General features: G+C 39.5%; 1 protein-coding gene across 1 annotated transcript in view; it reads right to left on the bottom strand.

Moving 5' to 3' along the window:
• LOC126456083 (zinc finger protein 37-like) overlaps positions 1-25,202 on the bottom strand; it is a 77,016-nt gene that overhangs the window by 30,762 nt on the left and 21,052 nt on the right. Inside the window, exons 2-4 of the mRNA XM_050091842.1 lie at positions 21,134-22,092; positions 19,976-20,166; positions 13,670-13,819 (exon numbers count right to left, since the gene is read on the bottom strand). Coding sequence (XP_049947799.1) covers positions 13,670-13,819; positions 19,976-20,166; positions 21,134-22,092 — 1,300 coding nt within the window. The remainder of the gene's footprint in view (positions 1-13,669; positions 13,820-19,975; positions 20,167-21,133; positions 22,093-25,202) is intronic.

Here is a 25,202-nt window from a genome sequence, read left to right as displayed (position 1 = left end):
TCAATAATCCCACTCTCTGTGATTCCCCAGATCTTGCAGGCTGAGAGGTTTCCTCTGAAACAGGACAGGCGACAGCATCTGGCTCGGCAACAGTGTCAGCCACAGACAGCACCTGGAACCTGTTTGTCAGACTAACCAGCGACGCCTTACGTGCAGCCCCCTGGGAAGTCTTTTGCTGCCTGCTAAGCCCCGGGGGAACCTATCACTTGACCACAGGTGAGGAGTTAACCTCAGTGCGAGCAGTAACTGGGCTGGCCACCCATGAGGATCGATCGGAGGACCCGAACTTGCTGCATGTCCATTGGATCCCCACAGCCAGGCCACAACAGTGGTGCCCATCCACTGCAGCTTCAAGCTGTGTAATTGAAGCCATCACGTCCTGGAGCTGGAGCGAAGTGTCACCAACTCAGCTTGCATCCGCATACAACAATCACAGTCCCCATCCATACTAAAGACCATGGAAACCTACACTACCCAGAAAAATGGACTGTTGGCACATGCTGCAGAACCCTACTGTAAATGCTGAGGAAAACACAGGAACTGTGTCTAATAAATTAGATTAATATACAGAGATTTAAAAATCCAACTACCGAAGCACTCAGGTGAAACTAAATAATTCGCCCCTGATTAGGAACTTGTAATATGTCACAAAATCAGTTTATTTTCCAATGTAAATGAAAACACGAGAATTTTGGCTATTAGATATTAAATTAACATGCAGAAACTCAAGAAACTAAGATAAGGCACACAGATTATATTGTACAATTTGCTCCTGGTTAGAAACTCATAAAAGTCACAAAATCTGTTACTTCCCTGTTGCTGTGTCTGTCTTGGCCCACTGCTGCTACTTGACACATCATTTTGGGCACATAATTTTTACATCCAGAACGAAATTTTCACTTTGCAGAGGAGTGTGCACTGACATGAAACTTCTTAGAAGATTCAAACTGGGTGCCAGACTAAGACTCAAACTCGGGACTTCACCTTTCACAGGCAAGTGCTCCACCAACTGAGCTATCCAAGCAGGACTCGTGACCCATCCTCACAGCTCCAATTGCGCCAGTACCTCGTCCCCCACCTTCTAAACTCCAGAGAAGCTCTCCTGTGAAGGAGAGCTTCTGTAAGTTTGGAAGGTAGGAAATGAGGTACTGGCACAACTGGAGCTGTGAGGATAGGTCGCAAGTCAGGCGGGGATAACTCAGTTCGTAGAGCACATGCCTGCAAAAGGCAAAGATCCTGAGTTCGATTCTTGGTCTAGCACACAGTTTCAATCTGCCAGGAAGTTTCATTTTTAAATCTACCTACTTTTTACTTTCAAAATCATTTGGCTTTGCTTCACCACAGCACAAACCCCGGAATGAACACTGTTCATGCTATAGGGGGCACAGTGAAGAGTAACAAAATGAACCAGCAAGTAGTTTCATCAACCTCGTCATGAACATTCCCAAGATTTCCTCTATTCATCTAACTCACAGCTACAATCAAGAAAGAAATAATTTTTTGCTAAAAATGGACTGTGGGCAAGCATGATAAAATCACAGATGTTGATTTCTGAATGAGAAGGTCATAATCAGCTGTTACCAAGAAGGCCAGGAACGGTCTTGGTAAATTTTGCACCTGCAAAGTGAACACCCCCCCGTTCCCTGCCCTGCCATTTGGACAACACCCAACCCCCCCTCCCTCTCCCTCCCTCCCTCTCTCTCTCTCTCTCTCTCTCTCTCTCTCTCTCTCTCTCTCTCTCTCTCTCTCTCACACACACACACACACACACACACACACACACACACACACACACACCTGCATGGTTATTGAAAATGTTTCTAAACAGATATTAGAAGACAAGCTAAATATGTAATATCTAATGTCTTACAAGTTTTTCAACAAACTTGCCCATGATGAGGAGAAGCTAGATGGGATATTACTTTGCCCAACCACAAAAGTTGATGGCAGAAGCATGTGGGGTCACAGAATGAAGAGTGCAATGTGCCAGTGACATCACAACTTTTTCAGAGGCTGTAGGTATGAATGCTGTCTTCCCTTTGCCACAAAATGAGTGTACACAGGAAAGCAGATTTACTCAGATGATTTTAATGAAGAAGTGATCTGCAGGACTGTGTCAGAATATTACAATAGAGGACAGTATCCTACGACCAAAAAAAAGTCCAAGCCTAATTACAAGACAAAATTGAGTACAAGGGAACAGAATCCCCCTTTCAATGACATTGGTGTAAGTCCAGAAAATGTAAGGATGGATGCAAATTTCTTATGATACTGCCACCTCAAGTGCTACATTTTTGGGGAGTATGTACTTATGGCATATAAAGGAGAACAAGGCTGTGATCTAGACAAAATTTGGGTTTCACAGAGTCATAGTAACAAATAAAAGGCGACACACAGAAGATGGACACTTTCGAACTGTATAGCTTGGTGGTCGGAGAATATCATGGTGGAGGTAGTTCTCCTCCACAAAAGATGCCATTTCAGTTACAATGAAGCAGCTGGGCTTGCAATATATCATACATTTGTTTATGACTGTTTTGTCATAAATGATGAGTCTGTTACGGTTAAGCAGCAAATATTTTGTGCACAGTTCAATCTCAGTCAACATGGAGTTGTTCTGAGTCAAAACACAATCCACAGTTGCGTGGAACACTTCATATCAACTGGGAACATAATGCCTAAGGAGCGCACAGGTCCGAGACAAAGTGTAGCGATGACAAAAAAATTCTTCAAGGATAAGGGAAGTGATGGTCAGAAGCCCGGAACGGTCAGCTAGACGTCATGTTAGTGAGTTAGTGATCGATTGTGAATTGGCTAGACGAATTTTCCATATACAGTGTGTACATAAAGTCCAGGAACACTTTGAATTATTTATTGCACAAGATCCAAACATTGTACAGATGTCATTTTGGAGAGAAGCCCTAAAAGTTTTTTTCATGTATACTGCCACAACATAGTTTGGTAATTTGTCAATAGTCAGCACTAGTCACAAACATGGAGCGAGCTTTCTGTGTGTTGGAGATGACAAAAACAAGTGTGCTACAGCTGTTCAATGGATGTTTAGAACTAAGTATGGTAAGAAGCCACCAACAAGAAAGGCCATTTACCACTGGCACAACAAATTCGTTACGACAGGTTGCTTGTGCCCAGCAAAGAGAAGCAGACGTTCCAGTGTAAGTTAAGTGAATGTGGAGCACGTACGAGAGGCATTCATAAGGAGTCCAAAGAAATCGGCGCGCCGTGCATCCGGTGAACTTGAAATGGCTTCAATGACAGTGTGGAAAGTCCTGCGACAGAAACTGTCTATGAAAACATTCAAATTGGAGCTAGTGCAGAAGCTCAATGACAACGACAAAGACAAGCGTTTTGAGTTTCGTTCACAGTTGCAACAACTGAATGAGGATGGGGATGGGCATGGCATTGTTGATTGCTTATTTTTTAGCGACGAAGCCACTTTTCACACTAATGGGAAAGTGAACAGGCATAATTGTCGAATATGGGGTACAAAGCATCCACATGAATGCACTGAATTTGAGCGTGAGTCCCCAAAGGTAAATGTTTCTTGTGCTTTGTCACATCAAAAACTATAAGGCCATTCTTCTTCGGCAAGAAAACTGTCACTGGATATTCCTACTTGACATGTTGCAGCAATAGCTGATGCCTCAAATGCAATTGTACTCTCCATTCATCTTTCAGCAGGATGGAGCTCCACCCCATTTTCTTGTAAAGTTCGTGGGTACCTGAACATGGAGCTGCCGCATCGATGGATCGGCTGTGCTACATAAGGGGACAGCTGTTTCATGAAATGGCTTCCCCGATCACCAGATCTCACCCCGTGTGTCTTTTTTCTGTGGGGACACATTAAAGATCTGGTGTATGTACTGCCTCCACCACATAACGTAGCATAGCTCTGGGAGATAATACTGGAAGCGACTGCCACAGTCGACGATGCCATGCTGGGATGGGTATGGCAAGAATTCGATTCCCGTACTGACGTCTGCTGGGTCACTCATGGTTCGCATGTCGAATGTTTGTAAAAAAAACTTTCAGAGTTTCTCTTCAAAATGCGATATGTATGACATCTATACAACGTTTAGTTCTTGTGCAACAAGTAATTGAAAGTGTTCTCGGACTTTATGTACATCCTGTGTACATTCTCATCCATATAAGCTTCTTATTGTGCAACAAGTGAAGCCAACTGATTTTGCTGCACATAAAGACTTTGCTCGCAGAACATAAGTGATTGTCAGAGATAATGTGATTTTATTGATGAGTGAAGAAGCTCATTTTCATTTAAACTGGACCAGAAATTTAAAAAACCTAGATTACTGGGCTCCTGAGAATCAACCTTATTCAATAGTGTCCTATACACACTGAAAAAGTCAGTCTGGTCTACTCTTGGCTCTTTGGCATTACTGGGCCACATTATTATTATTATCTTTCCTTTCTCAGACCTTAGGTCTGGTTCGGAATGAAAGTGACGCGGACCTTGATCAAGAGTCACTTCCTTTTAACTGTACGGTATATGTTACATTGCGTTTAGGAACTTTCGGGTAATTGAACATGTATCAATAATTACGGATTTCTGAAGTTGTATATATAAGTTTGGATGTAGCTGTATTGCATTGATGTACTGGTGGATATTGCGTGGTATGACTCCTGTAGTTGAAAGTATAATTGGTATAATGTCAACTTTATCCTGATGCCACATGTCCTTGACTTCCTCAGCCAGTTGGATGTATTTTTCAATTTTTTCTCCTGTTTTCTTCTGTATATTTGCTGTATTGGGTATGGATATTTCAATTAGTTGTGTTAATTTCTTCTTTTTATTGGTGAGTATGATGTCAGGTTTGTTATGTGGCGTTGTTTTATCTGTTATAATGGTTCTGTTCCAGTATAATTTGTATTCATCATTCTCCAGTACATTTTGTGGTGTATACTTGTATGTAGGAACGTGTTGTTTTAAAAGTTTATGTTGTAAGGCAAGCTGTTGATGTATTATTTTTGCGACGTTGTCATGTCTTCTGGGGTATTCTGTATTTGCTAGTATTGTACATCCGCTTGTGATGTGATCTACTGTTTCTATTTGTTGTTTGCAAAGTCTGCATTTATCTGTTGTGGTATTGGGATCTTTAATAATATGCTTGCTGTAATATCTGGTGTTTATTGTTTGATCCTGTATTGCAATCATGAATCCTTCTGTCTCACTGTATATATTGCCTCTTCTTAGCCATGTGTTGGATGCGTCTTGATCGATGTGTGGCTGTGTTAGATGATACGGGTGCTTGCCATGTAGTGTTTTCTTTTTCCAATTTACTTTCTTTGTATCTGTTGATGTTATGTGATCTAAAGGGTTGTAGAGGTGGTTATGAAATTGTAGTGGTGTAGCCGATGTATTTATGTGGGTGATTGCTTTGTGTATTTTGCTAGTTTCTGCTCGTTCTAGAAAGAATTTTCTTAAATTGTCTACCTGTCCATAATGTAGGTTTTTTATGTCGATAAATCCCCTTCCTCCTTCCTTTCTGCTTAATGTGAATCTTTCTGTTGCTGAATGTATGTGATGTATTCTATATTTGTGGCATTGTGATCGTGTAAGTGTATTGAGTGCTTCTAGGTCTGTGTCACTCCATTTCACTACTCCAAATGAGTAGGTCAATATTGGTATAGCACAGGTATTTATAGCTTTTGTCTTGTTTCTTGCTGTCAATTCTGTTTTCAGTATTTTTGTTAGTCTTTGTCTATATTTTTCTTTTAGCTCTTCCTTAATATTTCTATCATCTATTCCTATTTTTTGTCTGTATCCTAGATATTTATAGGCATCTGTTTTTTCCATCGCTTCTATGCAGTCGCTGTGGTTATCCAATATGTAATCTTCTTGTTTAGTGTGTTTTCCCTTGACTATGCTATTTTTCTTACATTTGTCTGTTCCAAAAGCCATATTTATATCATTGCTAAATACTTCTGTTATCTTTAGTAATTGGTTGAGTTGTTGATTTGTTGCTGCCAGTAGTTTTAGATCATCCATGTATAGCAAATGTGTGATTTTGTGTGGGTATGTTCCAGTAATATTGTAACCATAATTTGTATTATTTAGCATGTTGGATAGTGGGTTCAGAGCAAGGCAGAACCAGAAAGGACTTAATGAATCTCCTTGGTATATTCCATGCTTAATCTGTATTGGCTGTGATGTGATATTATTTGAATTTGTTTGGATATTAAGTGTGGTTTTCCAGTTTTTCATTACTATGTTTAGGAACTGTATCAATTTAGGATCTACTTTATATATTTCCAATATTTGTAGTAACCATGAGTGGGGTACACTATCAAAAGCTTTTTGGTAATCGATGTATGCGTAGTGTAGCGACCTTTGTTTAGTTTTAGCTTGATATGTCACCTCTGCATCTATTATCAGTTGCTCTTTACATCCTCGTGCTCCTTTGCAACAGCCTTTTTGTTCTTCATTGTTGTATGTGTCACTAGTTTCTGTTTAATGACTGAAGTTAATATTTTGTATATTGTTGGTAGGCATGTTATGGGGCGATATTTAGCTGGGTTCGCTGTGTCTTATTATTATTATTATTATTTTGGCTTGATACATTCATATGCCTGAAACATTATTGAAAAAAAAAAACTGAGAAGATGCAGAATCACTTTAACAGATCTTTGGCTCCAGCAGGATGATGGTGCATCACACACCACAAATGCTTTAATGGTAGTTGAGGATGTTCTTCTGGACACATTATCTCATGTTTTGGCAATGTTCCTTGGCCTCCCAAGATCTCCAGATTTTTTTCTCTGAGAGTATCTCAAAAGCTGTGTCTATACACACAAACTGTGAAATTTGGACCAGTTGGAGAATGCAATCATTCAAGAAATTGCTGCTTTCTCTACAGAGACATTGGTTTGTGTGATGGGGATTTGGAGAAGAGGCTTGAATCATGCATTTGAAAGAAGGACATCACCTCAACAACATTATTTTTGATATATATTTCTGGCCTACGTTAAATGGAAATTTAATGTCAGTAAATTTACATTAATATCAGTAAACATACATTATTTTGTCCCTTTTGGTTGGAGAACACCACCAGCTGTTTTCTTAAATTGTGCTGTAGGAAATACTGAAACCTGCCACAAGTTAAGTTTCTTCTTTTTTTCCCCTTCCTTTTTTCCTAAATGATTTTATTTTACCACTACCAGTTTTGGTCCTGAGCCCATTATGAGGTGGTAGTGTTGACTTCTTTCAAAGTTTTACATTTGTGTCTTCCTGAAAAGCCCTCCTTTACATAATATAAGACAGAGGTTTGATTTTCTTTTACAATCCATACTGATCAATGAACTTAGTAATACAAGATTTAGTTGTATTTAGTTCAGTTGATTGATCAGTGTGGACTGCAAAAGAAAATCAATCCCATGTCTTATAATACAAGTTCTGTTCAAAAAATTCCGGAACATTTGTAATTTTGTACCAATGATGTATGAGCGAAATGCAGTTGGCATCCTTGTACATCCCTATGTTTGATGTCTAACTGCCAGAAGTTTCATTGTTGTATGCCTGTCAGTTACTGTTCAGTGCAGCATTGAGTAGAATGTTGTGTCACACAGTTTGCGAATTTCAAGATGGCAGAGTTAGAGGAGCAATGTGTCTGCATTAAATTTTGCGCGAAATTCAAGAAAATCTTTACAGACACACACCAAATGTTGCTGGAAGCCTAGGGGAATAAGTGCCTAAGCTGTACGAATGGTTCACATTGTTTAAAAATGGCTGATGGTAGTTAAAGATGACCCTCATTCAGGACACCCTTCGACATCTACCAACAATGGTCATGTCAGGACTGTCAATGAAATTGTGTGTGCCACTTGAAGACTCATTGTTCAAGAGATTGCAGAAGAATGTAATATTTTGGTTGGACCATGTCATGAAGTCCTGACACAGCATCTTCGAATTCACAGTGTTGCTGCCAAGTTCGTCCCAAGGCTCATGAGTCAAGGCCAGGAAGACCTTCGCCTCACAATCTGTGAAGAGCTCTTGGATCACACAAATGAGAGATGTTCCTTAAGGGAATCATAATTGGTTATGAGACGTGGGTCTACAGTTATGATGTTGAGAGCACAGTTCAATCTTCACAATGGGTTGGGAAAGGTTCTCCATGACCACAAAAAGATCATCAGGTTGGGTCAAATGTCAAAGCCATGTTGATAGTTTTCTTTGATTTCGAAGCATTAGTTCATCATGAGTTAGTGCCACAGTGCCAAACTGTTAATCGATGGAACTATTAGGGCATGTTGCGATACCTGTGAGAAAATGTGAGAGGGAAATGGCCTGAAATGTGGCAAGACAATTCACAGCTCTTGCATCACAATAACACACCCTCACATTCATCCCTGTTGGTGTGTGACTACTGCACAAAAAACGAAATCGCTGTGCTGCCTCATCCTCTGTACTCTCCAGACTTGTCGACTCTTTTTTTTTTTTTATTACCAAATTTGAAAACCCCATTGAAAGGATGAATATTTGCAATGATAGACAAGATAAAAGAAAATTTGCAGACTGTGATTCATGTGATCCAGCAAGAGGCATATTAAGACTGCTTCTGGAAGTGTAAACAGTGTTGGGAGTGGTGCATCAATTGTGGGGGGGAGTATTTCTAAGGAGACCATGCATAATAAGTGAAGAAAAATTTTGTGGACAAAGTTCCAGAATTTTCTGAACAGACTTCAAATGTAAACGAGGGCTTTTCAGGAAGACAAAAATTAAAACTTGAAAAGAAGTCAATGTTATCATCTACAATGAGCTCAGGCCAGAAAATAGTAATGGTATAATAAAATCATTTCGAATAACTTGTGGCTGGTTGCAGTATTTCCTACAGTGTAACAAACAAGCATTAATTTCAAAATTGACTGTATTCCTTATTTAAAAACTTTCTGTCTTTCGTGTGTCACCCTGTATATCTGACACAAGTCCAAGGGAAATGTTGATCCAAAAATATGTACAGAAACTTTTGCGTAGTAAATATCAGTGTTTTATGTGATGGGTGTAGTGATGAAGCACCTGTAAGAGTGGCTAATATAACTCTTCTGAGTGACTATGAATATTCTTGGTCATATTAAGTGAGTTGTCAGAACAAGAATCCTGGCAGCAGCATGCAAGTCTGTAGACGGCAGTGCACGATGTGTACCTCAGAAATAACTCTCATTCCTAGGTAACATGATACAGTAATAATGTCTCAGATGTAACCAAAATTATTTTTAAATCAAACAATGGGAAATCCAGGATGGAATGGAACAACCATGCACAAAAACAAATCTCCCCTGTCTTATCTTTCCAGTCTTCCACCATCTCCCAAAGTATCACTGTCCGGCCACAGAAGAGCATTCCCCTCATAATCAGTACCACCCAGGAGTGAAGCGAATGAATTACATTCTCCGCCAGGGTTTCGACTACCTATTGTCATGCCCTAAAATGAGAAATGTCTTGCCCATTATCCTTCCCACCCCTGCCATAGTGTTATTCTGCCATCCACTGAACCTACACAATATACTCATCCATTCCTACACAGTCCCTGCTCCCAACTCCTTATCTCATAGCTCATATCCCTGTAATAGCCCTAGATGCAAGACCTGTACCATACAACCTCCCAACACCACATACACCAGTCCCATCACAAACATCACCTATCCCACCAAAGGCAGTGCTACCACTGAAACCAGTCAAGTGATCTATACGCTAAACTGCAACCATTGTGCTGCATTCTATGTGGGCATGACAGCCAACAAGCTGTCTGTCCGCATAAATGGCCACCGACAAACTGTGGCCCAGAAACAACTGGACCACCCTATTGCTGAGCTCGCCACCCAACACTACGTTCTTAATTTCAGTGCAACATGGATCCTTCCCACCAACACCATCTCTTCTGAATTGGGCAGGTGGGAACTTTCCCCACAATACATCCTACATTACCATAACTCCCCTGGCCTCAACCTTTGTTAGTCACTGTCCTCACCCATCCAGCCCCTTCCCTGTTCCCATTCCAGCACTACATAGCCCTCCATTCCAAAAATGCATACAGTCTTTTTACTTCTCTCCCTTTCTGCTACCCCCGCCCGCCTGCCACCACCACTTCTCCCCTGCCTTCCTCCATCTATCGTCCCAACTATACCTAGCTGCCCTACCCTCTCTCCACCTCGTCCCTGCACGCTCCCCAGCAGCACTTCACCGGGTCCCCCCTACCCTGCTATCCCTCCCCCTCCCTGCCCAGCCTCCTCCTTACACCCCAACCAGTTGTCTCTCCCATCATGCACTGCTGCTGCTCACAGTGTGGCTTCAGCTCCCGGAGACAGGTCATGTGTGTGTGAGTTGCATATTTGTGTGTGTGTGTGTGTGTGTGTGTGTGTGTGTGTGTGTGTGTGTGTGTGTGTGTCATCTATTTTTGACAAAGGTCTTGTTAGCTCATTTTGTAACAGCCTTTCTGTTGTGCCTATCTGTGACTCAGCGTCTCCACTATATGGTGAGTCGCATCTATCCTTTTCATAAAAAAATTACTTTTACTATTTGGTTATCAACTTTCATACTGGGAGCTTTCACGAGGACTAACAGAAGTTAAATTCATTAGCAAAATTGATGAAACAAAATCAAAGCATGCACACGCACGCACGCACGCACACACACACACACACACACACACACACACACACACACACACACACACACAGATATATACATGACCACTGTCTTTGGCCACTGAGGTCAGGTGTGTGTTTCATCTACTTCATCAGAAGGCCTTTTGGCCAAAAGCTCACATGTTCAGCAGTCTTTTTGTTGTGGCTGTCTACAACTCAACATCACCTCTGTATGGTGAGTAGCAATCTATCATTTCATAATACTGACATTTGTTAATTTTTAATATTTTCATTCCTTTCTTCTTTCTTTACAGAATGTAAAGTTTTATATTCTACATCATATGAGTGATTTTCTGTAAGAAGATGATCAGCAAAGGTCGAATCTTTCTTTCCTAAACTCCAGCTTGTCTTATGTTCAGATAACCTAATAGTCACAACTCTGCATGAATGACCAATACATACTTTTCCACAGTGCTTGCACATGATTTTATATACACTACTCTATGCCAAGGGAAGCAGTTTGTCTTTACTATTGTATAAGAATTTTGAAATGCTGTTGGATAGATAAAAAAACTACTCACCAAGCGGCACAGAACACACACATGATTGGCAAGCTTTTGGAGCCAGTGGCTCCTGCTCCTTCTTCAGGCAGAAGGGTTGAAGGGGAAGGAATTATGGTGAAGGAAAAGGACTGGAGAGGTCTAGGAAAAAGGGTAGATTTTGGGAAAGTCACCCAGAACCGTAGGTCAGGGGAGACTTACCGTATGGCATAAGAAGGAAAGACTGATCATTGAGGACTGTATCAGACGAGATTTGAAAACCTGAGAGCTTAAAGGTGGAAGACAGGGTAATATGCAAGATACGGGTTACTACTAAAACATCGTGCACAAATTGATAACATGAGAAGCTAAGAGCATTGTATGTAACAGAGGTGGGAGGGGATGGTGAAAATTAGACGGGAAAGACACTGAAAGATGTAGAAAACTGAAACGGAGAGAAGCAAAGAGTAGTTACAGTGAAGAAAAGCTGAGATGGAGGAAATTAACGTAAATTAAGGCCAGGTGGGTGGCGAAACCAAGGACATGTTGTAGTGCTAGTTCCCACCTGTGGAGTTCTGAGAAACTGGTGGGGGGGGGGGGGGGGGGGGGGGGGAAGAATACAGAATGCGCACATGGTGAAACAGGCGCCAAGGTCACAAATGTCATGTTGTAGAGCATGCTCTGCAACAGGATATTGCGAGTTGCCAGTATACACCCTCTGCCTATGCCCATTCATCCTAATTGATAATTTAGTGGTAGTCATGCTGTTGTAGAAGGCTGAACAGTGTTTACTTAGTAGCTGGTATATGACGTGTCATTTCACAGTTGGCTCTCCCTTTGACAGTGCATGTTCTGCCAGTTACAGGGCTATTATACGTGGTGGTAGAAGGGTGCACAGGGCAAGTCTTGCAGCAGGGACGGTCACAGGGGTAAGAGCCATAGGATAGGGAGATGTGTGCAGAAGGAGCATAGGGTCTGACAAGAATATTGCGGAGATTGGGAGGGCGATGGAAAGCTATTCTGGGTGAATGGGCATAGGCACAGGGTATATACTGGCAATTCGCAATATCCTGTTGCAGAGCATGCTCTACAACATGACATTCACCTGTTTCACCACACACGCCTTTTGGGTTCTTCCTCCAGACACTACAACATATCCTTGGTTCTTGCCACCCACCTAGCCTAAATTTATGTTGATTTCCTCTGGCTCAGCTTTTCTTCGCTGTAACTACCCTTTGATTCACACCATTTTAGTTTTCCACATCTTTCATTGTCTTTCCCAACTATTTGTCACTACCCCCTCTCACCTCTGTTACGAACAACGTCCTTAGCTTCTCACTATTATTAACTTGTACACGATGTTTTAGTAGTAATCTCTGTCTTGCACATTACCCTGTCTTCCACCTTTAAGCTCTCAGATTTTCAAATCTCGTCTGATGTAGTCCCCCAATAACCAGTCTTTCCTTCTCATCCCATACGGTAAGTCTCCCCTGACCCACTGTTCTGGGTGACTTTCCCAAAATCTACCCCTTTTCCTAGACCTCCCCAGTCCTTTTCCTTCACCTTCTTTTTTCCCCCTTCTTCAACCGGTCTGCCTGAAGAAGGAGGCATTGACTCCGAAAGCTTGCCAATCACAAGTCCTTTACGTGTGTGTTCTGCCACCACTTGGTGAGTAGATTTTTTGTCTATCCAATTAAATAATTTTATAAATAATTGATCGTTTTCACTGATATGCTGCTGGTATTACAAACTATAGTTGTGAGACTTTAACTTTTTGTTATCACCAACTCTGCCAGTATATGGGGTGAGGCACCAGTTTTTGCAGCTACTAACTGATTCCTATTGGCTATCATACAGGAATAGTGTAATTTCACCCCCTCCCCCTTTTTTCTGGAAGTCATATGTTTGTTGGTCTGTAGTTCTGACTGAAATGCAGAATCAGATAATGGAACAGATATGGGACAATACACCATCAAATGGAAAGCTGCACATTTGTGACTATTACTGCATCTGTGGTTACAGTTTTTCTGTAAACGCTAAGTAAGTGTCTTCTTGTGCTAATATCTATATTAATATCCCAGAAATTTATTGAAGAGCCTCCCAACTCCTTTGTGAACTGAATTTTTTTATGGTGATAGTTTGAATGTTGTAGTAATGAATCTGCCTATTGGTACTAGTCCATAAACACAAAGCATCATCCACATATTTGAACCAATACTTAATTTGACAATTCAGTGGCTCTTTCTGTAATAATTTTTTTTGAAAATGTCCATGGAAACATAAGGCAGTGTAGGACTAAGAGGGGAACACATAGCTAGGCCATCAAGCTGACTTCAATATGTGTTTTGAAACTGGAAATATCTCTATTTTCCACACATTTGAGTAGCAACAATTATGTAATTCTACAGGATTTACTTTAGATTTATGCAAAAGATATTTCAATAATTATATTCACTTATCAGTAAAATCTGTAAAATATTTCCAGTATGGCATGCATGTCAATATAAGTGTACCTTGAAAATCAGCATCATTTTGCAATTCTTTACCACAGGCATTGCATCTCTTCTTCCTGATCTGATGATGCACAGTCTTAATGTGTAAATTCAGTTTGGAGCGATAAGCAAAGCGGTGATCACATTCTGAACAAGAATATGGCTTCTCTCCTGTTAAATGAAAAAAGTTTAGGTAATTTAATATATGAACACGAGATTTATTCTAGTATATTTCTATTATGAGGCACTTCAGGGATATACCAATGGTTCTTCAAATGACTTTTTCTATGAGAGCAATTAAACAATAACTAAATAAAAAGCAACTAACGCCCACAGTTTTGTAAGCCTACTGAACACCAGCCTATACATTGAACACTGCTTCATAATATAAAGTTTACGAAGATATTGCTCATAGATGCGATGTTCAAAGTAATAGTACTTTCAGGTTATGTAACAAAAAACTGAGGAAAGAAACCAATTTAAAAGGTGGAAGCTTTGGTATCATAGAAAATGCTGCAAGATAAACTTAGAAAATGTGTAGCTCACATATACAGATATGTGAGGGGTCTATAATCAAAATACGGCAATGTAGGTTACAATCACCATCAAGAAGGAGGAAGAAAGTAATCATAAATTTTCAAATAGATACTGATGTTGGTTACATAATCTATAATAACACTGTTTATAAAGATGTGGAAGTGGAAACTCAGGAGGAAAAAGTCTCAAGATCTGTGCCAAATATATAGTGATAATATTAGCTACAAAGCAGTTTTATTTGAAAAAGAAGATAGCAGCCAGGTTTTGCAAAAAGAACACAACTGCACAACAAAAAATTTTGTGCTCGCACCAACACAAAAAGAAATGTTACACACCATTTTCATACCATTATCAGATTCTGTTATAGGTAATATGCATATCCCAGCTGTTTTTAAGACAGAAATGAAATTCGTAAATGTAGTGACACATCCCCCCCTCCCCCCTATGAATGAACCACTGATCTTGCTGAAGTGGTGCATCTTGCATGCCTCAACAACACAGACATCCATGCCACAGGTGCAGCCACAACAGAGTGGTATCTGCACAGCTAAGCCAGATAAACATGTGGTTCCTGAAGACAAGCAGCAGCCTTTTCAGTAGCTGCAGAGACAAGAGTCTGATAACTGACTGATCTGGCTCTGAAACATCAGCTAACATTGACTTGCTGTGCTGTTACAGCAAACAATGGAATGCAATGGGGAAACTACAGCTATTGATCTTTCCGAGGCCATGTAGTTCTACTGTATAGTTAAACTGTGATGGTATCCTCTTGGGTAAAATATTACAAAGCTAACAGTCCCTCATTCGTATCTCCACTTTGGGAATATTCAGGAGGATGCTGTCATCAGGAAAAGCAAAACTGGCATTCTACAGATCAGAGCATGGGATAGGTAGGTCAGAAAATTTGATATGGGAAAAGAAGAGGTTTAAGTTACATATAAGAGTGCAAATTATACTGTTTGATATGTTGCTGTGGGGGATGCAAACCATCCATACTGTGGTTTGCTTTAGACTGATTTTATAGTGCAAAGCATATGTCTTACAGTGAATGAGATATACTGTCCACCTGTGATATGCTGTATGACATAAGTATTCACAACAAAACAAAATAGTAACTTTTTGGCTTCATTTTGGTTTAATGATACCTGTTTGTAAGCTTTGTGTACAATCTGTCCATTAGACTGTAAATGACTTAGTGCTTAGTCACAGGTGGATCAAACATTAATTGCTTGTAAAACAAACACTTTGTAAACAACGTGACTACAGTACAGCTTTCCTTGTCCTCTTTACTAGCTTATCAAAGGATCTGTTAAGTCTCAAATAACTTCTGGTGAACTGAAAACATACAACTGACTGGAATGTTCAATGGCACAATGTTTGTATGCAGGAACAGTTATTGGAAAAGTACAAAATATGTTTCATACACATAAGGAGAATAAACTGCCCACTGAAAAACATCAGAGTCTCCCAAGTTAGGGTGTTGGAACACTTTTTGATAATATCCAAATAATTTCATATTGGAAATGGATGATCATTTATAAGTTTTGTATGACACGCAGTGTATGCGAGGTTTTTTAGCCTCACATGCAAAATAATTGCATAGTGCCCTAAATGTCCAGTCCAATTTATTGGCACAGTAATTCATTTTAAGTGAAGGTTTAAAATCAGAAATGCGAAGCCCAAATACTGATCACCTGCATTTTACTTGTTTCTTTACATACAGGGGTTTGGGCCACCACTAGCAAATTTAGAAGATTGTAACTAGCCCCTACTCATGTTTCAATCAAAAACTTGCAATTTTCAGATTTTACATAAAACATTATTGATAATATTAATCATATACAGTTCAACTGGTTCTACTAAAAATTTTGTCAATGGAGTGGGAGGGGTTTGTAACCAATAAATTGTTAAATCCTTTAGAACCCTCTTAAACTGAACTTTATTAGTGGTTAAAATTTTTATGGTGGCTGGCAAGTTATTGAAAATGTGTGTTTCTGAATAACTGAAGCCTTCCTGAGCAAAAGTGACTGACTAAAACTTCAGGAAGATTATTCTTATTTCTAGTGTTTATTCCCTGCACTCTGCTATTGGTTGAAATATATATATATATATATATATATATATATATATATATATATATATATATATATATATATATATATATATATATATATCAAAAAAGAAAGATGATGAAACTTACCAAACAAAAGCGCTGGCAGGTCGATAGACACACAAACAAACACTTTCAGTTTGTGTTTGTTTGTGTGTCTATCGACCTGCCAGCGCTTTTGTTTGGTAAGTTTCATCATCATATATATATATATATATATATATATATATATATATATTTTATTCATTAAGGAATAAACACCCACATCAGCAGTTAGTTTCCCCAGTTCCTTGAACAGGTGTCTGCAAGACTTTTTGGGAGCACACTACAAATAATTCATATTACAAGTTTTTGGACATGGAAAACATTAGCTTGGCTTGCAAAATTACCTACAAAATAGTCCCTTATGAAATTATGGAATGAAAGTGGGTGAAGTATATTAAGTTCTTTTGTTTTTTTTTTTTTAATTTTTATGTCACTTACATCTGGCAACATCTGTGCAGTTAGGCCTATGTGATACTTAATTTATCATCATAATGTAAATGGATAGGTAAAAAATCTACTCGTCAAGCAGCAGTAGTAGAACACACACACAAAACCGTTTAACTTTTACAAGTTTTTGGAGCCAGTGGGTCCTTCTTATGGCAGAAGAGTTGAAGGGGAAGGGAGATGGATCAAGGAAAAGGACTGAAAAGATTTAGGAAAAGGGGTACAATTCAGAAAAGTCACCCAGAACACCATGTCAGTGGAGACTTACTGCACAGGATGAGAAGGAAAGACTGATTATTGAGGACAGCACCAGATGAGATTTGAAAACCTGAGAGCTTAAAGGTGGAAGACAGGGTAATGCGCAAGACAGAGATCAAAAACTAAAACATCGTGCACGAGTTAAGATCCACAAGGTAAAAGGTGGGGGTGTGCAGTTTGGGTGGAGCGAGAAGTTCTATGGACTGAGGTGTACGTCCTTGTGAGGGGCCTGGGGGTTTTAGGAGGGACTGCAGGTCAGACTGAATCACAGGGATGGGATCTTGATGGCAGATGCTGTACGTACAGTTGTCAGCTATCTGGCATAGATCTTCACTAACATACTCCTATTGGTCAAGTACCATAGTGGTAGATCCTTTGTCTGCTGGGAGGATAATGATGGAGTTATCAGCTTTTAGGAGCCTGGAGTTCTGCAGAGGGCAGGTTAGGGTCATGTTGTAGGGACCTGAGGAAGGGTTGTGAGCAATGCTGGACGTGGGGAATTCTCGGAAGGCTTATATGGGATGGTTTTGAGGTAGTGGATCAAGTTGAGATCATGGTCAGATCTGTTCTTCGAGGCAGCGGTCAGTGTCAGGTTTGCTATTGGATAGGTTTTGGAAGTGGGTTGCAAAGTGATATTTCCAGTTGACAATGACTGGAAAGGCAAATGGGTCCTTAAACAAAGCAACATGATTAAATGCAGGTTTAGTGCTGAAATTGAGACCCTTGAATAATACAGATAATTCAGGAGGGGAGAGTTATTTTGGAAAGAGGTTGAGAACACTGTAATGTTGGGAGTTGGGAGTTTTTGTGATTGTGATTTATTACTAGTCTGGGAGGCAGTGGTAAACGCTGTGGGACGTTAAGGCAGCTGACCAAGCTCGGTTTGTAGCAGAGGAGTGTTGGTTGTTGGTGTGGTTGTTTGGGGAGCTGCAGAAGGACAGGATGGAGAACAGCACTGTTGAGGTATTTGAGGAGCAGGTGGGATAACTTTCTGAGGTGAAGTCTAGCATGTTGTTGCAGTCTGAAGTTGGAATTGCAGGGTTTTATAAAAGGAGAGAAGTCTGGTGGAGTGAAAACTGGCAGATGAGGCATATAGGTCGCAGATTAGTCGGGTAAATGTAAGAGATGCTGTATTGGAAACTGTAAAAGAGCCTGGTGTAGAGTAGGATTACATCCAGAAGCAGTACTTTCAATGTTAGGCCTTTGGGAGTAACTCCACGAGACAAGCAGATTTCAAAAAACAGAATGTGGAACATTAATTTTGATAGTGCAAAAGCATATTTTTGAAAAGGATGGACATAATATGTGATGGGATTCATCGTGGCAAGGGAGAACAATCTGGAGTGTAAGAAATGGGGAGTGGCAAAATGGGAGGCAGAGGGTAGGAAAAGATAGAAAAACAGAATAAATGCAGGGGAAAAAAATCAGAAAAATCAGAAAATTAGTACGCAATATGCTTCTCAGACCCTATGCTCCTCCTGTTCCCATCTCCCTACACTATGGCTCCTACCCCTGTGACCATCCCCACTGCAAGACTTGCTGTGTGTACCTTCCTATCACCATCTATTCCAGCCGTGTAACTGGAAAAACATACACTATCAAAGTGTATGACTACCACCCAATTATCAGTCAGGATGAATGGGCATAGGCAAACACACAATATCCTGTTGCAGAGCATGCTCTACAACATGACAGTCATGACCTCGGTGTCTGTTTCACCACTTGCGACATCTGGATTCTTCCCCCAGACACTAGTTTCTCAAAACTCTGCAGGTGGGAACTTGCATTACATGTCCTTGGTTCTCACCACCCACCTGACCTTAATTTACGTTGATTCCTTCTGTTTCAACACTTCCTCACAATAACTACTCCTTTCTTCACTCGATTTTAGTTTCTACATCTGTCATTTTCTGACCTGTCTATTTTTCTCCACCTCCCTCCTACCTCTGTTACATACTGTGCACTTAGCTTTTCACTCAGATTATTAACTCATGCAAGATGTTTTAGTCATAATCTCTGTCTTGCATATCATCCTGTCTTCCATCTTTAAGGTCACACTTCTCAAATCTCATCCAATGCAGTCCCCAACAATCAGTCTTTCCTTCTTATTCCATCCAGAAAGTCTCCCCTGACAAGAGGTTCCATGTGACTTATCTGAACAGTGCCCCTTTTCCTAAACCTCTCCAGTTCTTTTCCTTCACCCTTCTTCCTTCCACTTCAACTCTTCTGCCAGAAGAACAAGCCACTGGTTCTGAAAATTTGTAAAACCTAAACAATTTTGTGAGTTTGCCTCCTGCCGCTGCTTGGTGAGTAGATTTTTTATGTATCCAATTACATTATAACTAAAAACAAAGATGATGAGACTTACCAAACAAAAGCGCTGGCAGGTCGATAGACATACACACAAACATACACACAAAATTCAAGCTTTTGCAACAAACGGTTGCTTCATCAGGAAAGAGGGAAGGAGAGGGAAAGACGAAAGGATGTGGGTTTTAAGGGAGAGGGTAAGGAGTCATTCCAATCCCGGGAGTGGAAAGACTTACAATTACATTATAATGTCAATAATTGATTATTTTCATTGTTATGAATTTATCATCAATATGTAATGCCAAGAATTTCACACAGTCAGCATCTTTACCTGAGTGTCATCATATTTTAAACATAAGCAGGGAGGAAACCTCTTACAAGTTCTGAACTAAATGTAGTGTGTCTTTTTAAAACTTAGTGACAAACAATTGACTAGAAACCATTTTCTAACGTCCACAAAAATGTCAGTAAGTGCTCTTTATACAACTGTGCTTCATTTGATACTTCCTGCAATGTTTGTACCAGCTGCAAGGTTATGGAACTGAGTACTAACACATGGCTGCATTCAATGGTTAAATATTCAGTGAGAAATATATTCTTGTCAAAACCACTGTGCAACACACCTGTGTGTGATCTCATGTGGACTTGCAATGAATAGCTCTGATGAAATGCTTTTCCACACAATGAGCAAACATGGTGTTTGGCTTCACTGTGCAACCGAACATGATTACACAATGATGAAGCACTGCGAAACAGCTGCCCACAAACATGGCAGCAGTAATTATGGTTCTCTGAATGTGTCATCATGTGGTACCTGCAAACAAAACATAACACCAATACAGCTACACATTATTCTTAGGGCAGCAACCCTAAAATTACAACAATCTGAAACAAGTATCTAAACAGCACATGAAAGTCTACAGCCAATACATCTCCTGATTTGTCAACACTTGATTTGTTCATTTCTGTTCAAATTCAGCAGCAAATAACTTCAAAAGACAACAAGTACTGAAAAAATAAAAAATTAAAGAAAATGACTTCTACACACAAAAAAATGAATTTTTTTATCAGTTTCTAGTTGCGCTGATTCTATTCTAGTTCTTTAGCAAGTGAATAATGAGGAACTTTATGCATGGAGTATATGGTCATAACACTACATTTCTAATACTCTAATACACATTACTGTTTGAATGAAAGGAAAAAAGTTCAAATCCAGTTGACACTGAGGTCTGGAGGGGTGTGAAAGGAATAATATGTGAACTTGTTCAAGGAACCATTCAGTATTGCCTGTAGTGATCTAGAGGAAAATGTCAAAAGCCCAAAAGAAAATGGTAATTTGGGGACCGTTAGTGCAGAATTGCATAATAGTAAGCTTAAAACTGCTGTGAGTCAATTACCTGCTGCTTCAGCTAATGCTTTTACTCTTGTCTGAAACTGTCAAATTTTGATTAATTGTGGGTGTCTAATCAGTGTGTTTGCATCATCATTAATTTTTTATTTTTTATTTTGCGAGTGATTGTTTAATCTATGAATATCAGACTCAGTATAGACTAAACATAGGAAGATATGAAGTACTGAACCGTAAGGGATGCTATATTTTCTGTTCTTCCATTTATTTATTTTTATTTAATTTTATACCTGCAATGGAGTCAGTTATGGAAGCAATAACTGTTTCCACCGTGTGCACATGGCAGACACAAAGCTAATAGAATGCTATGAAAACATATAAGTTTCATCTATTTTGAATTCCATAAAAAGTTTTAAACGTGCACAGTTCCTACCTTAAGGAGCACTTGCTTCTCAATTTTTTGGAACATTTATCACATTTATATTCACGTTTATGATCATGCATGGCCATATGCAAATCATATCTATACTTGTGCAAAATGTTTCTCTCACATATATGACAATGGTAGATACTCTTCTCATTTACTTTTGATTTTTTTGATAATGGATCATTACTGTTATTTTCAGAATTACTTTTATCAGAGATTTGTGTCTTGATTTCTTCTTCATCACTAGCAAATCTGCTTGGATCACTCTGGCCCTGTGCACTGCATTGATCAGCTGAGCGAATTTCTAGTTCCTCTGAGGAGACATCATCTTTTTCCCTGTTTAATGAATCAACAGGATCTCCTGGCACTCCTGAGAATGATACTTCCATGGCTTCAGTATTGCCCACATTTTTCTCACTTTCTTTTTCATAACCATCCTCTTTCAGAGGAGTACTTCTTAAATCCTCAGTGCAACCCTTATCTTCAGCTGATTCTATAATATTTTGCTTATCATCTGTCCTAATCTGTACTACACCACTTGCACCAACACATTCAGTGGCACTTTTTGTGTGGCCAGAATCTGAAATAGCTGCACCAACAACCCTGCAACTAGATGATATTTTATGATACTTAGTCTTGCATTTTTGCCGTTTAGCTTTTCTTGACCCAGCTGAATATTTTTTGTTTGAACTTTGTTTCTTAGGTCCACAAGTATTCTTCTTTGGTTCCTTTGATTCATTTGAGGAGTTAATTCTCTCAGAATGAAATTCTAACTCAGTACACAAATTTTCCTTATTATCTGAATTCTCTGCATTATTTTCACTCAGTCTCTTGATTCTGTCAGTGAAATTCTTTTCTAATTTTCTTTGTGTGTCACAGCATTTTATATAAAATTGTTGCCAAGAAAATAATTTTTTCATGCAGTCTCCGCAGAGCTTTTTAGGGAAGCCATCGTTTTCTTTCACCTGTGAAGTAAAGGAGAAAACAAAATTAAAATTACATAGTTTTTTTCCAGAATTAGTAGATTCTACAATATTTAGCTGCAACACAAACAATGTGTACTTACTTGCTCGACATGTTCACAAATGTAAAATTGTGCACTTTACAAAATGAAAAAATGTGGTATCCTATAGCTATAATATCAATGAGGCACTGCTGGAATCAACCAACTCATACAAACACCTGGGTGTAACACTTTGTAGGGATATGAAATAGAATGAACGCATAGATTCAGTCATGGGTATTGGTAGAATACTGGGAAAGTGCAAGAGATTGCTTACAAATCACTCATGCGACCCATCTTAGAATATTGCTCAAGTGTGTGGAACCTGTACCACAAAGGACTAACAGGGGATATTGAATGTATACAGAGAAGTGCAGCACGACAGGTAACTGGTTTGTTTAATCCACGGGAGAGTGTCACAGAGATAATGAAGGAACTGAAATGGCAGACTCTTGACAACAGATGTAAACTATCCTGAGAAACTCTATGAACAAAGTTTCAAGAACTGGCTTTAAATGATTACTCTGGGGATATAATAAAACCCATTATGTATTGCTCACACTTGGATCGTGAAGATAAGATTAGAATAATTACTGTGCACATAGAGGGAACAATCATTCTTCCTGTGCTCAATAGTGAATGGAACAGGAAGCAACCCTAATGACTGGCACAATGGGATATACCCTCTGTCATGCACCTCACAGTGGTTTGCAGAGTGTGGATGTAGATGTAGATGTAGACTTAGTAGGACATTAAATAAGTAGAAGAGGGCAATGGAAATAATTGGTGAGTACTGTTTAATAGAGCTTGTATAGTACACATTTCTGACACTAGGCGTGTGTAGCTCAACTCATTGCCAGTTCAGTGCCACCTGCATTGTCAACCTGGCTTGTTCTGTTCATCTGCAGTGACTGTGTTTGCTAACAATGTTTTGTTCTTGTTTTGTTTTTATGATGGCAAGTTTAAGTGAACAATGTGGGGCTGTGAAAGAGTCTTATCTGTTTGATAAAAATGCTGCTAAAACTGTTTTAATGTTGTAAACAGCTTAGCAAGATGATGCTACAGGAAAAACTCAAGTGTACAAATGGTTTGCTCAATTTAAAAATGGCACCATGTCGACTGATGATAAAAATCATTCTGGACGTCCATCAACTACCCAAATTGATGAAAATATTGAAAAAATTTGAGCACTTGTGCTCACAGACTGTCGATCAACACCTGATCAATCATAAGAGATTAGTGAGTTATCTTGGAGCTCGGTTCAGACCCAATATGTGGCAGACAGTAGACTGGTTCTTCCACCACAACAACGCACCCGCACACACGGTCGTCTCTGTTAGTTTTTGCTAAAAATGGCACGTTTCCGCTGCCCCATGCACTTTACTCACCTGACCTGGCTTCCTGCAACTTTTATGTATTTCTATGCATGAAAAGGGGCATGAAAGAACACCAATTTGACAACATTGAAGAAGTCAAGAAAAAAATGAGGGAGGAGCTGTCAGTCATTTCAAAAGTTAACTACAAAAAATGTCTCGAATAGTGGAAGCACTGGCAGGACAAATGTATTAGTTGTAATGCAGAGTATTTTGATGGAGATAAGGTTGTTTTGTAAACAATTTGAAAATATATAGGTGTTAAAAACAATTCCAGTTTTTTTGGCTACCCCTTGCACAATGAAACTATTATGCTCCTTCTATGAGACATCATCTTATCAACAGCTCTTTCATCACAGAAGAGGAGGATTTGGGCATTCCCATGAAGCTGGGACTATGGTGGCAATAGTGTAGCTACAGGTACAGCCACTCAAGCTGGACAGAGGAGTCACACAATGAATATGCCACAGTCTATAGCATGGAGAAATCAACAGATGTAGTAAGTCAACCTTCACAGGACTGTAAACCCTACAACAAATCCAGATCCTCCACAATAAAAAAATAACATTATGGCTTGTGTCTGTATGTGTGGATGGATATGTGCGTGTGTGCGAGTGTATACCTGTCCTTTTTTCCCCCTAAGGTAAGTCTTTCCGCTCCCGGGATTGGAATGACTCCTTACCCTCTCCCTTAAAACCCACTTCCTTTCGTCTTCCCCTCTCCTTCCCTCTTTCCTGATGAGGCAACAGTTTGTTGCGAAAGCTTGAATTTTGTGTGTATGTTTGTGTTTGTTTGTGTGTCTATCGACCTGCCAGCGCTTTCGTTCGGTAATCACCTCATCTTTGTTTTTATATATAACATTATGGAATTACAATCATAGCATCAGGATATAGAAAACATGATCTTGGCAAGAAGAAAAGATAAAAGATTTGGCAATAGCAGCTTGATATAAATAAAATATTAAAAGAAAAAATGGGAAACGGGAAGGAAGAGTGGAAGGAATTGTGAAGTATTGGTATTATATTGTAGCTCTGTGATAAGTGAGGTTGCAACAGTAAGAACAGATGGATGTTATACAGTATCTCTATTGCATACATCTACATCTACCTACATTTACACGATTACTCCATAATTCACAATTAAGTGCCTGGCACAGGATTCATAAACCATCTTTAATCTACTTCTCTACCGTTCCACTCTTGAACAGCACACAGGAATAATGAACTCTAAAATCTTCTTGTAAGAGCTCTGATTTCTCTTATTTTATTATGATGATCATTTCTTCCTTTGTAGGTGGGAGCCAGCAAAATCTTTTCACACTCTGAGGAGGAAGTTCGTGATTGAAACTTCATGAGAAGATGCTGCTGTAGAAAAAGCCTTTATTTTAATGACTGTCACCCCAATTCATGTATCTTATATGTGGCACAGGATAATACACAACGAGCTGCCCTTCTTTGAAGTTTCATGATTTCCTCCGTCAATATGTCTTGTGTAGATCCTACACCGCAAACCAATACTCCAGAAGAGGGTGCAAAAGCATAGTGCAAGCAGTCTCTTTAGTAGACCTGTTACATTTTCTGAGTGTTCTGCCAACAGAATGCAGTCTTTGGTATGCTTTCCACACAACATTAACTACGTGATCATTCCAATTTAATTTATTCATAAATTTAATCCCTGAGTATTTAGTTGGATTTGCAGT

The sequence above is a fragment of the Schistocerca serialis genome, chromosome 1 (assembly GCF_023864345.2).
Source record: "Schistocerca serialis cubense isolate TAMUIC-IGC-003099 chromosome 1, iqSchSeri2.2, whole genome shotgun sequence".
Lineage (NCBI taxonomy): Eukaryota > Metazoa > Arthropoda > Insecta > Orthoptera > Acrididae > Schistocerca > Schistocerca serialis.
The sequence above is the reverse complement of the archived record's forward strand: the minus strand, read 5'-3'. Positions and strand labels throughout refer to the sequence as shown.